This window comes from Lissotriton vulgaris, chromosome 3_1, assembly GCF_964263255.1.
Source record: "Lissotriton vulgaris chromosome 3_1, aLisVul1.2, whole genome shotgun sequence".
Classification (NCBI taxonomy): Eukaryota; Metazoa; Chordata; class Amphibia; order Caudata; family Salamandridae; genus Lissotriton; species Lissotriton vulgaris.
In genome coordinates, this window is record NC_141689.1 from 1,779,237,279 (window position 1) to 1,779,251,320 (window position 14,042).

A 14,042-nucleotide genomic window follows, 5' to 3' on the forward strand; every position below is an offset into this window, starting at 1 on the left:
GCAGTGCCGCTCCTAAGTGGATGGTGCAGAAGTCCAGATTGAGGGATGAGAGGGGCAAAGAGTCCCCAGTGGAAGAACCAGTGGGTTAGGGGCCAGCCATAAGGGCTGAGCCAACGGTGAATGACCATGGTGACACGACTTCTGTCTTTGGGGATCTTCATGCACTATCAGAGGGACAGGGGTCGGGAGATCTGCACGAGGCAGACTGTCACATGACCCATAAGTTATGTGGCACCCTCGGAGGCAACTATGTGCTCCCAATGAAGTCCTGGTGCAAGTCCGGGTGTGCCGGGCAATTGTTCAACCGCAGGGGATGGTCCCTGGGTTGGGAAGCCCTGTGCTGGTGTTGTCTGACCTGGAGGATGGGACAACTGTAAACAGTGTCCTGACCGGTTCATCTTCTGGGGGTACCGCTCCTGATGGGAGGGAGAAGTACTCTGGAAGGAGGTGCAGAGGGAAGCAGTCCTCGCCGCTGACCCTGGTTCAACTGAAGGGTTTAGACCCTAGGTTATAGGGCCAGGAAGTCCAGTTGCAGGATAGAACCCCTGAACTGGTGGGCGGATTGTGCAGGACACCTGCTACAGGCACCCTGACAATTTTGGAAGGGGGTACCGCTCCAGGTGGGAGGGTACAGAACCCCAAAGAGGAGGTCTGGGGGAGGGAGAGCCCACCCCAGTCTCTTGACCAGCTACCTGGTACAGGCCTGTGGCTGGTGGGTCAGTGTCAGGATGTCATACCTGACTTGACAGGAAGGAGAGTGGACCAAAGGTGCCAAGCACCTGGGGCTACTGCCCCCGCTCTCTGAAGCCACAGAGGTTTGAGAGCCCTGAGAGACATAAGGCCTGGGTCTCAACACTGACTACTGTCAGTGGCCACTGTGGCTTGCTGTCTGTCTGTTCGAACACACCTGTGAGCAAGCTAAGGTTAGGTGCTGCACAGATGGTGTCCACAGGTGAGGAGAAGGGTTCCACATGGGTTAGCTTGGTGGACCCTGAGAGTGTGGACAGAGGAATTGAAATGGGTTCAGATTGGCGTAGAATTGGAATATGCCCCTGCTGTTGCGGGCCAGGTCCATGTTCTATCGCCCAAAGCAGAGAAGCCCATCAGGGTAGTGATTGGTCTCCCCTGCGTTTTGGCTAGAAGGGGGTTGTGTTGGACTTGGCCCTTTCTGCAGGGTCATCCCTGAACTTTTTGCCTTCCTCCTGTATTTTATCTGACCTGTTTTTGTTGGTTTTATGACTCTGGACACTTTACCACTGCTGATCAGTGCTATAGTGCATATGCTCTCCCTATGGTAAATTGATGTATGGATTAGTGACTCCATGATTGGCTGGTTTGGTTTACTTGTCAGATCCTAGTACAGTGCCCTGCATGTGCCCAGGACTCGTAAACCAAATGTTGCTGGTGGGCTTGCAGCACTGGTTTTGCCCCCCACAGGAGCACCTCGTAAAGTGTGTCTCAGGTCTGCCATCACAGAGCCTGTGTGCAGTCTGGTACTGCCATGCTGACTGGGCAAGTGCACCCACTTGCCGGTCCCTAAACCTTCCCTTTTCTGCATATTAGTCCCCCTTATGGTAGGCTCAAGGGCAGGGTGAATTGTAGGTAAAAGGTAGGACATGCCCTGGTGTGTGTGGCATGTCCTAATAGTGAATTACAGACATTTTCGTTTTTCACTATTGCAAGGCTACCTGTTCCCCATAGGCCAGAATGGGCAGTTTGATTATTACATCTTACAATTCTAACTGACTCAGGGAACTAGGTAGCATTTCGAGTTTAGTATGCCTGAACTCAGAATGACAAAATGCATCTTTTAGTAAAGTTAGTTTTAACATTCTGAGTTTGTAAATACCACTTTATGAAAGTAGGTATTTTCTTGCCTAACTATCCAAGCCTGTCTCTGCTAGGTTGTGTATTCCTTGTCTGGAGTTTGAGTGACAGGGGCTGGGGGATTCAAGGAAACAGGGTGAGTCAGCACAGGGCTGAATAGAGAGATCTACATGCAGGTGGGTGGGAGGAGTTGTACCTGGGACCTGAATAGGGCTGTGCCTTCCCTCAACAATGCTGGCTCCACCCCCTGTGGTACGTCTGATGTCTCTGCCCTGCACTGTGAAAGGAAAGAAGGAGATAAGTAAACAAAGACCTCCAGGACTGACCAAAACTGTTTTGGACTAGCTTTGCCTTCAGAGAACAAAGAGAAACTGTGTATAAAAGAGGGGACCCAGACCCCAGAGAATTAGATCACTTTTGGGAAACAAGGAGAAAGCTTTGCTGGGCAGAGGAACCAGAGAGTCTGAGGTGAGACTATCCCTAAGCTGAAGTGCTGATTGGGGGATTGGCCTGCAGTGGTTGCCTGACTGCCAAAGAAAGTAGACAGGAGCTTTGGGTGTACTTTCATCAACTTGTGAAGGATCTCCAAGGGCTTGAGAAAGAGCTTGCCTCCTGCTGAAGTCTCAGGGACAACAGACTTCAACCACCAGCTCCTCAAGAGTTCTTTGGAAGTGCCTGCAGTTGTGTTGGGCTTTCAGAGGGACTGCGTGTCGCAAGGAGATGGAAGCGCGACTCACGAAGAAGAAGTGTGTCGCCTGTCGCAAGGAGTCGGAAGCGCGACTCACGAAGAAGCGTGTCGCTGCCGCAGCCTCTGTCGTCGCATCACTGAAGAAGGGTGTCGCGACCCCCAAAACTAACACCGGGTGTGCGTAGTAGGGTGTCTACATAGACTATTCTCCACATCCAAACCTCTGTTTCAGATGATAGGTGTGCCTAGTAAGGTATGTGGAATGAAAGACCTCTCCTTCCAGGCTTCTCTCTTAGATGACGGGTGTACGTAGTGGGTTGTGCACTTGGACTGACCTCTGCTGTCAGATCTCTGTCTCAGATGACAGATGTGTATAGTAGGCTGTGTGGAGAAGGACTGGCCTCTTCGGTGAGACCTCTCTCTTAGATGACTGGTGTGCATAGTATGCTCTGTCCAGGGACTCTCCTCCCTGCTAACATCCCTCTCTCTGATAAAGGGTGTGAACAGTAGTGCAAAGGAAGAGACTGTTCTCTATTCACAACTCTTACAAAACTGATGGATGTAAATAGTAAACTCTGACAAGCACCATCTCCAGTAAAACTCCTTCTGATAGTAACAAGTGTGCACACCAGAGTGTATTCAGAGAACACCTACTCTTTCTTACTTTTCACAGCCCCGTGAGAGTCTTGCGAGATCGTAACTTAAAAAAAAAGTATTAACCATCTATTCATCACAGTTCTTATCTGTTACACACTTTCTCTCAAAAACATTGACTACAATATGTGTTCCTACTAATGGAGTGTATGCAGCACTAATCTACTTCTTTTTACTATTCACGATCCTGCAAGATCCTAAAAATGTTTTAAAAACAACATACATTTATTTTCTTCACAGTAGTTATCCCTTAGACACCTCCTCTCTAAACTTAGGGGGAAAAGATACCTTTCTGCTGCCCCCTTATATAGCTTTTTTTATTTAATTTACACAATACCTACAATTTTTCACAGTAAACAGTAATGGCAGCCATTTGTTTTTTTAACATTCCAAATGCCGGCCAATCAGAGCGCTCGCAAGCCTCACAGGAGCCTCTCGCTTCTGCAAGAGTGTGACGGCTCACAGTAAAAACAGGCCTCTTCCACAATCACAGGGCTCCATTTTTGATTTTGGGCTCTTGCGGGATGCCTGCAGGACCCTCACAATCCCAACTGCCAAGGTATACAATTATTTATGACCCTGAATATCTCAAAGCCTACTGAATAGATTTACACCAAATCACAAAAAGCACAATCTGCAACCCAAGATCTAGCTTCCTGCTGAATTTGGTGCAATTCTGTCCAGCAGGTATTACTGTAGCCATGTCTAAATAAGTAATGAAAATGCATGTGGATTTTATGTTTTGGGGCCCCTCTTTTTTTTCAACCCCCACTTGACAGATCACCCTGAAACTTTCCAGGAAGGAGCTGAGATAGATTACCTTTTTTTGGGAAAGTTTCATGAAAATTTGGAAAATGGGGCCAAGGTTATTCGCAAATCAAAAAATGCTCCATCTATGGAAAAGCAGACCTAACTATAACTACCTACTGCTGACCACCAATAGGTAATATATACACATATATATTTTTATCTATCTACATTCTAAATTCCAACTGTACATTTCCCAGTGACAAAGGAAAGACACCAACTCCGTGGTTGCTCTGAAAAAATCCTTTAATTCAATAGACCATACAGGATAGTGAACACCACCCAACGCATTTCAGTGGACAGACTATTTTCTTTACAGGTGAGAAATCACCCGCCAGAACCCAAGTTAAGTGATCAACAAAAATAATAAACGTAGAAAAAGGGTTACTGATACAATGGAACACTGATGCAAGTGAGCATTATAGCAGACATTTTGAAAGGCTATGAATTCCTGCAAACATTGTTATTTGTAATTGTAGCCGAATGGCATGTCTGTATTGCTGATAAGATATAACATGTGTCCAGTAACAAGTATGATAATAGTGATGAAACAGTTTGTCAGTTCAAAAAACATTATATAAATGATCTGATTGTTTCCCCTTGACATACCGATGTAAATGATCACTGTGGCTATTTTAAACAACAAGGGACCCCAATTAGTATCAGCGAGGGACCTCGGGGAGCTTATCATACAAACACAACAATGGTCCCAAGCAAGGAGACAAGGGGTAGTGGGAAATAAATATAGACTCAGTCAGTTCTATATTAGAGCCAGGAAATCCATTGTTGCCGACTGACCCGGCCACCCCCTGGCTCCAAGACCCCAGCGCGACCCGGCGCAACCGGTAATACCCGGATTAAGGTACAAGCGGAAACGAGGTAATTTATATGTTCCGCCCTTGGGCCCGAAAACAACAACCTTTGAACTTTCCCGTTACTCCATGCCCTCGACAAACTCCGTCCAAGTTCCTGGCCCTGCTGATAACTAATTCATCTCAAGCTCGTCTGTGAGCTTCTAACCCTACGCTCTTTTGGCTAAAGAGGCTTATATTCTAAAGGCAATTATTGTTTTGTCCTGATGATGGACCCCATCATTTAGTAGGGGGTCCGAAACGCCGTCGACCTTTTGAGTACCATATACCTGTATAATGAATTACTATATAATACTATGTAATGGTACCTATAAGAATTTCTCTGTATAATTGGAATTTTACAGAGATTGCTGCTCTTGCCTTGCAAGCCCTTTTTGTGTGTTGTCTGTGTCTACGTATTGTCGTGGTTGGGTACAGGCTTGTGCCCCACGCACGTGAATTGTTGAAGGTGTTATTTTGTGTTTCAAACCCGTATTCAAGTATAAACTTTGAGGACCTCTGTCCGGCTGGGCATGTCTTCGCTAATATAGAACTGACTGAGTCTATATTTATTTCCCACTATCCCTTGTCTCCTTGCTTGGGACCATTGTTGTGTTTGAATGATCACTGTGGCAGCATATTGGAATATCATCCATGCCCTGGAAATATAATTTCTAATAATTATACACATAAATAATAAAAATTATATTAACAATAACAAAAGATTACATTTAAAAAACATACAGCAAAATACATATCTAACCAATAATTACATTAATACAATTAATATTAAATACAATCTTTTTTTAATCATTTATAAAATATTTTAAAAATGTGTTAAAATTAAAAAATCTGAAAAATAATTGTTATACCTCCAATTAAAAAAAATAGGACAATGGTTACACCTTGTATGCGTTACATTTACAATATCACTTCAATGCCACAAATCCAGGGAAAATGTACTTGATAACTTACATTTACTATTCCTATGTCAGTCTAACCAACAGTAGGGAAAGTGTTAGACTTTGGAGGGGTTAGACTTACTGTTCCCACTTCACGTTAAGCAACGTGGCGAAGCTGTAGGACTTCGGAGAGTTTACATTTACTATTTCCACTCCAATGTAAGTAACAGTAGGGATTATTCCCACTCCAGTCTCAGCAACAGTAGGGAAAGAGTTGGACTTCGGAGGCAGCAGGTACAATATTCCCGCTCCAGTCTAAGCAACATTAGGGAAAGGTGTTGGACTTTGGAGGGGTTAGATTTCCTATTTCTGCTCTAGTCTAAGCAACATTAGGGAAGGTGTTGAGTTTTGAAGGGGTTAGAATAACTATTCCATTGGCAGTCTAAGCAATAGCAGGGAAAGTGTTGGACCTTGGAGGGGTTAGATACATTATTCTCACTCCAATCTAAGCAACAATAGGTAAAGTGTTGGACTTTGAAGGGGTTAGATTTACTATGCCCACTTCAATCTAAGCAACAGTAGCAAAAGTTGTGGACTTCGGAGATGGTTACCTATGACATCATTCCAACTCATAATCATTTTGTTAAAACATTTCCACAACCTACATACAACATACAATTATTAAAACAATAATAGAAAACAAGATAGCGTATACATTTAAACAATATACATTTTATTGTAAAAAATAACAACATTAACTTACACACATTTTACTTCCCTCCCTGCTACCCAAAAAACAACAATGAGCAAAAAAGAATTTAAATAATCAGTAAAACAGCATTAAATTTAAAGTAGTAGCTTAATAAAACCCAAAATTATTCAAATGAAATTGCTTTTACAACTATTATTATTAAACTGAGTAATCAAAAAAGTAATAAATATATCTTATCGAAACAAAAATGTACCTAATAATCAATGTAACATTTTACATAATCAATTAAATAATAAAATAACATAAAAATTATTATAAAGCAATTTCTTTTTAAATAACTTTCCACTCAATTCTCCTACAAACCCAACAAACCCCGACTAAAATATAAGGTAACTAATGAAAAATATAACATACATTAAGTTAACAAATTAAACTGAACTAAATAAAATAACAATTAACATCCTTAATAACCAATAAAATATTACATTTACAGTTACAAATTAATTGACATTAAAAAAATCTATAAAATATAATTTAATTGCCTGCCCACCCTATTCTGCTACAAACCGAATAACTCCTTACTACATTGTAAATTGCTAATTACCGTAAAAAAAATCACAACTGCAATTACAAACTATATTTTAAAAAATGTATAACAATTATACAAATAAAACTAACAGCTAAAATTAACATGCTAATATATATTAAAGTATCTGAAAAAGATATTTATTACAACTATATTAAAGTACACACTATTAAAAACAACTATAGATATTTAACTAAACAATATTAAAAACAACACCATTCTTGGGGCACCAGGGAACAGACACGCAAGATGGTCGCACTGGTGTGAGGCTTGTGCTGTCATAGAAAAATTATCTGACATAATCTACCTTCATATGTGTGCCTAATTAGCTGACTCTGTGGGATATTTTAAGCCCTGTGCCCCTTGTTATACTGGTTTCTATATCTGCTCACCTGGAGAGATGCAGGATTGCTTGGAGGATCTACAGTGGAGGCTGTGATTACAGATGTCAAGATGGCAGGGAGTGGAGGATCGGAAGAGGTGCTGTGAGGGTGTGTGGCTGACGCAGTGACGGCACTGACATTGTGTCCCCTACGGGCACCTGATTAATATCAATCTGAGTGCCATAATCATCCTCCATGCTTGCCCTTGCTGTTGTAGTGCGGGCAACCTGAGCTGATCCTGGGGCTGCGGCGCTGAGTGGCTGAAGACAGTGAGAGCGAGCTGCACAGCAACTGCACGTGGGTGCGGATCATCACCACTCTTGGCCTAGGGGGGCCTATGGGTGTGAGGAGCTCTTTCTCTCTGTGCACTTGTAGTAAGTGCCTAGACTCCCCGGCAATTCTAATCATGGAGTGGGCATAAATATCGGATTGGGGGTTGTGTGGCACTGAAAGGGGAGTTCCAGTTTCTGACTTGCAGGACTGGAATGTTTACTACCCCTAGGTAGGCTACTGCTATTGCATTGCCCTGCATTGGTGCCACGCTGGAGACCCTGTACTTGGTTTACTAATGTTACGGTACTGATATTTCCAGTCAGCCGAACCAGGATTCCTCTATGTGAGAGCAACAGGAAGCTACTGCACACTGTTGGATCTGCTCCTGCCTCCCTGGGGCTGATGGTCGCGTTCAGGGGTGAGGTAGGACTTAGTTATCGTAGGACCTAGTGTCTGCATCGGGCAAGTTAGCGGGTGCTTTGTGTTCTGTCTGGTGACACTGGATTAAATTTGTTACCCTGTCACACACTATTGGCTCTGCTTGTGCCACCTTGGGTTAGTGCTTGTATTCAGGTGTGAGGCAGGACTTATTCATCATGACACATAGTACCTGCGGCTGGGATGCTGATCGGTTCTCTGTCTGGTGACACTGGATAACATCTGTTACTTTGCCATTCTATCCCAACCTCTACGTTATTGTACTCCAATTTTTAATAGAGAAGGCTATCTGCGGGGCTCAAGCAATACTATGCTCAATACACACTACGGTACACGAGTCGGCCCATCTTGATATCTCTGTATGCTGATGACATAACCCTTTATATTCGGGAACTCTACCTGAGTCTTAATGTCATCACACTTGACTATCTTAGATGTGGACCACTTTTGGGCATCCAAATTAATTGAAGTAAATCCTAGATCCTGCCCCTTATGGATAACACACCTTGGTTTGTTCCTGGATTTCCCTTAAGCTGGTATACAGTCTCTCTCAACAATTTGGGAAATATGGGTGCACAGGGATAGTAGTGTGGTCATACGGGAGAACTATGGCACTGCCATTGATTAAATCTCAGAGAAAATATCGTATTGGCTCTCCCTTCCCTTCTCTGTAACTGGTTGTACAGGCCTTATAACAATTTTGGACCTCCCAAAGCTGCTTTAGCTCTTTCTGAATATACCACTACCACGCAATAAATCATTTGTCTGCTCAGGACCCAGTTGATCAAACTGATTGGAGCTGGTAGGCAGCCCATGTTTGGATGGGTGACTCTCAAGCTGCCCTTTCACCATGGAGGGCTTAAAGCTCCAGACTTCGAGCTCTATTACAGGCGCACGTTGCCAAATATTGGTATAAGCAGGCGACCTTCCTATCGCACTTGACTGTCAAGATTGATAGTATAGCTCCCGTCCTACTCTTTGTCTTCTTGGGGAGGGCACTCCCTAGGTCCTAGTGTAATGTGTCTACTGTTGAGTGTTTGATTAGGGCGTGAAAGAGGCAGAGTAAACAGGTGAGGCGAGTACCGTTACTCACTATGTCTTCCTTTGGGTCATCATCCCCTGTCACCAGTCACTCACAGGTCTAAAAGCTTTAGCACAACAGCATGTATAGAGATTGGTGAAGTGGGAACAGGAATGGCTCCTTCCTTACACTGGAGGTATCTAAAGGGAACTACCCCTCCCCCCGAGATATGCTTCTCTATTAGAGGTTATGAAGTAGCAGTAACTCTCTGTTAGGGAGTTCCTGGTGGAGTCATCAACTTTCCCACCTATGGAACTGCTATTAGATGCCATTACTACTAATTCTTAATAACACAATTGTACCTCTCCTCACAAGAGGGATAGACTATTCAAGCCCCCAGGCATCGCACTCGTGCTGGTAGGGGAGAAGTATCTAGGGCGGGAGTTCACCGATGTAACATGGAGATTTCTTTGCGCTCAGACATATTTGGGATCTGCGAGTAGCAGGCTCAGTATCACCCACTACACATTTCTCCAGAGAGCATATTACACCCCGAAAGCCCTTCGCAAGTTTGGCCTCAGAGAGGATGTGAATCGCACAATAAGTCACATTGTACTACTTCTTTTATTTAGCAAAAAAGGCCACTTTATTAAGACAAGTATATAGCAAACACTTCAATGATACAAGCATTGTAAACAAATCAGCCTCACTAATACATCAAAATGTTAACCATTCCCTCCACCCTTAAATTTCCCAAATAGCTCAACATTGCTTCAATGAAAAAAAACATTATCTTCCACCTTTTCTTCCTTCCTTCTCTGCCTTTTCCTTGCATACCCCAATCTCACGTTCTTCCCCCATCAAGCATCCTCAAGAGATCTGCTCTAGTGTTGTTCAAAGGCACATCATTTATTATTCACCTCCCCTGTGTTCTGTCCTCCCCCCGAGGGATGAATAAACCCCTTTGTAGACTATCCACCCCACCCCCAAATACCACCTCACTGGATTCAAAGCTACAACCTGTCTTACAGTGGCATAAAAAAACCCTGTCATCTTCAATGTTCCAGTAGTCAGGCCTGCACCTAATGGCCATCGCCACAGAATTCATAAACATAAATTAAATTTAAGAAAAATTCGTAACTGACACAAAAGAGGGTGGGTCACATAAAACTTCCCGAATCCCTTGGCACTGCCTTAGCGAGTGCTTTCCCCGCCCAAACACTGCCTTATATAACCTACCGCTAAGCCACACTCCTACTACCTACCTAAACCTATCTGAACTTGTGGCCAGTTCCACCAGCTCGCGCCGTGCTCCCCATGGGTCCCTGCATCGCACAATAAGTCATATTCCACTACTTCCTTTATTTAGCAATAAAGGCCACTCTATTAAGACAGGTATATAGCATAAACTTCAATGATACAAACATTGCACACAAATCAGCCTCACTAATACATGAAAATTCTAACCATTTCTTCCACCCTTAAACTCCCCGAATATCTCAACATTGCTTCAGTAAAAAAAAACATGATCTTCCACCGTTTCCAATTCTTCATTCCTTCCCCACCTTTTCCTTGCGTACTCCAATGTCACAATCTCCCCTCATCAAGCATCCTCAAGCGATCTGCTCTAGTGTTCTTCAAAGGCACATCATTTATTCTTCACCTGCACTGTGTTCTGTTCTCCCTCTAAGGGATGGATAAGCCCGCATCAGACTGTCCACCCCCCCAAAAATAAAAGCCAAACAGGAAAACCGAAGAGTTTTCCTGCCCCATCCAATGTTGTTGAAAAAATCATGAAATTATATATCTTTGTTAGAGCACCATAGTTGTTCTTTCCATAGCGTTGCAAATAATTCTCTCATTTCCAGTAAATAGTACGATTGCCCCATTTTGGATAAATGCACCCCATCATCACAAAACATATGAGCATCATTCTCTTTTATATTTTTCTGTGACAAAACATGAATGCCTGTATTGGAGCAAAAAACTGCCATTGCCCTATTCAATTTACGTCTTACCTCTTCTATTGCTGCGTGACTCCTCGCCCCCCTCCATTGATTTCTTGGTAGAAACTCGGTCCAAATTAATCATGTACCCCTCCAGTTCATTTTTTTATAACAGACAAATCCATTTTCATTTGTTTTATTAAAGGGAAACCTGACGATTGCACTAAATAATTTTCGCCTAGATGAAGAACTAATATATATGGACATCCTCTGATGGAACAAAGTTCAGCTAAGGTATTCAGTAGGCTCCCCCAACAAATTCCGCTTTTCCCTTTCCATACCATCTCGTGTCTGATACTTGGGAGTCCAAGAAATCAGCCATAAATGTGTTGTTCTGCATACAAAGCTGCTCATTTTCTGAAGGAATTACCACTATCCAAGTGCTCATTTTAACAGATAACAGACTATAAACGCAACCTAAATAAAAGAAACAGTTATTAGCACAAGGTCTGTTACCAAAATAATAACTTATTTGCTAAATATTTTATTACAACATTTTGAATTACATCTCCCAATTCTTCTTATGTCTGCCCATGACCATCCCAGATGTGCAGCCTCTGTGGATGCCCCAATAGGAATCGAAGGTGACCCATACCACCTAGGGTCCATCCCCAGCCTGTTTAACGCTTTTCTCAGTGTCACTAAAAGGTTTGAAATAGTGATCCTATTGCCCGTTAGCATGGCAGAAAATGCCACTCATGCTGTTCCCCGATAAGGTTTTAAAATTCCTCCACTCCTCCACTAGGCAACAACCTTCCACTCCGCTCTTGTTGAGCCATACCCATTTGCCTCTACCCAACTGATCCGTTTCGATTTTCGTAGCCAAATTCTTATTGTATGGTGCTCCAAAACTATCTCATCCTTTAGAATGCCTGCATGCCCAGCACAACCCAACAACTCTAAAACACTCGAAAGTCACCAAAAAATAACCACAACATTCACAACCTGAACTTGAAACTTTCAAATTCATCATAACAACAAAAAGGCAATTGAAATATCAACTGCTGTAACAAGTTGAAAGTCACTGGTTCTCTTAAGGATTTTTCATTACACTGCTTAGCCCCTTTAAAACTTTCCTCACCAAAACTCGCACGAAATTTGTATCGAGGCTACTGACGAGTCGTGAGACTACGGACAATACGGGGATGTTCTAAGCAATATTGGACTTGCGGGAATGGTACATATCATAGTACCAATTGAACAATATGCCTGATGTGCTGATATACTTGTGAAATGGTGCAACATTAATGGGAATTTAGAAAGGTATTATCCTTTCTCGTTGAAGTATCATCGGGACACAATAAAATTGGAAGCTTCCTCCCTGTGATCTCACTTTTTATTCTTATTGTCTCCATTATTAGCGGATATGCTTTTGATTAGTTACTCAAGTGGACACCAGTCTTACCTTGAAGATTAGCCCTGAGGAAGCCTACGGGCGAAACGCGTTGGCTGTTTCCTTGGTCTTCATTTATTAAGAACTTTGGCTGTCGTTCTGTACATTTCTTTATCAACAGGATACAACAATAATAAAAAGAAGGACTCTTTTCATATCAAAAGAAGGACATGTGTCTCTTTGTGTGTATTTAAGCATTGTACAATGTATCTTTATTGCTGCCTCTCTGTGTGCTCTTTGATTTGTTCATAATTGTTTAGTCCTGTGGCAGTGGACTAGTGAGGTGGGCAGCGTTTGTGGTCATATCCACTAAAAAAAACTTTTGTGTATAGTCAGGTGGTGCAACAGATAAATCCCTTACTGCCATTTCAGTGTGTTTTTGCCTCACCAAAACACCTTCAACCGGATCATGTCACCACCACAGCTGACCAATAAAGGAAACACCTGCTAATTTTCCCCCAATGGTGTTGTGAGACAGACGTTTTTTAATCAAACTCAGCACAAAGCCCGATATAATCTGCTCCTTTGAAGCCTTGTTCCCACTCCGAGACTCAATGTTACCATAATTTAAGAATTAAATTCAGACTTGTTGATAACTTCATCTTGTGGATGGAGCTAATGACTTTTCTACGAGCTTGACTATCCTCAATCCCCCCAGTCTCAAAGGTCCTGCGGGATCTGTGTCTTGTTCCTGTCTGCGCCCAGAGCCAAACTGCGAAACGTCTGCCAATGAAATCGAGATAGAGCGTCCGCTATATTATTCCTTACTCCAGGAACATGCCTAGCTTAAAAAACGACATTCAGTTGCAAACATTTCAACATAAAGGCCCATAGTAAGCCCCATACTCTCAGATCTCTCACCTTTTGTTTGTTTACCAATTGCTCATGTTATCCACATGAAAAATAACTGAACTAATTCTAAATTCTTCTCCCCAAACATACAGTGCAATGCTAGTGGAAATAGCTCTAAAAAAGGCTATACTACACCCTTATCTCAACCAGTGATCAGGCCAGCTCTCTGCGCACCAACGGTCTTCCCAAAAAGACCAAAGTCTAAGGCACCTGACATACCTGAAAATATTTGAACTTGCCAAATCATGTCCTCTTCAATAAAGTAAAATGAAACTCCGTTAAAGTCATCCAGAAACTTTAACCAGATATGTCTGAAAGCCATGGATATCTTTATTATGTGATGAGGTAGATAAGCTCCAGACATGGACAAAGCCAAACATCTGCAAAAGGTTCTTCCGGCCCTGACCACTCTGCATGCAAAGTTTATATAGCCTACTAATATCTGTACTTTCTTAAGTTCCACTTTTCTTTCATTCATTACTTACAGCAAAAAATACCTTAGTTCCTGAACTTTACCAGCTGGGAGCCTGGCTAACATTTCTGCTGTGTCTATTTTGATGCCCAGGAATGTAAACCTGGTGCTAGGACCCTCTGTCATTTCTGTTTCCAATGGTACCCCGAGTTCTTTTGTCATGACTTGGAAATTGTT

The 14,042-nt window shown here is 42.7% G+C and overlaps 1 protein-coding gene across 1 annotated transcript in view; it reads right to left on the reverse strand.

The window, feature by feature from the left end:
- Positions 1-13,715, reverse strand: part of LOC147728440 (uncharacterized) — a 100,922-nt gene extending 87,207 nt beyond the window's left edge. Inside the window, exon 1 of the mRNA XM_086963799.1 lies at positions 13,613-13,715. Within this exon, the coding sequence (XP_086819925.1) occupies positions 13,613-13,715 (103 nt within the window). The remainder of the gene's footprint in view (positions 1-13,612) is intronic.
- Between the last annotated feature and the right edge of the window lie 327 nt (positions 13,716-14,042).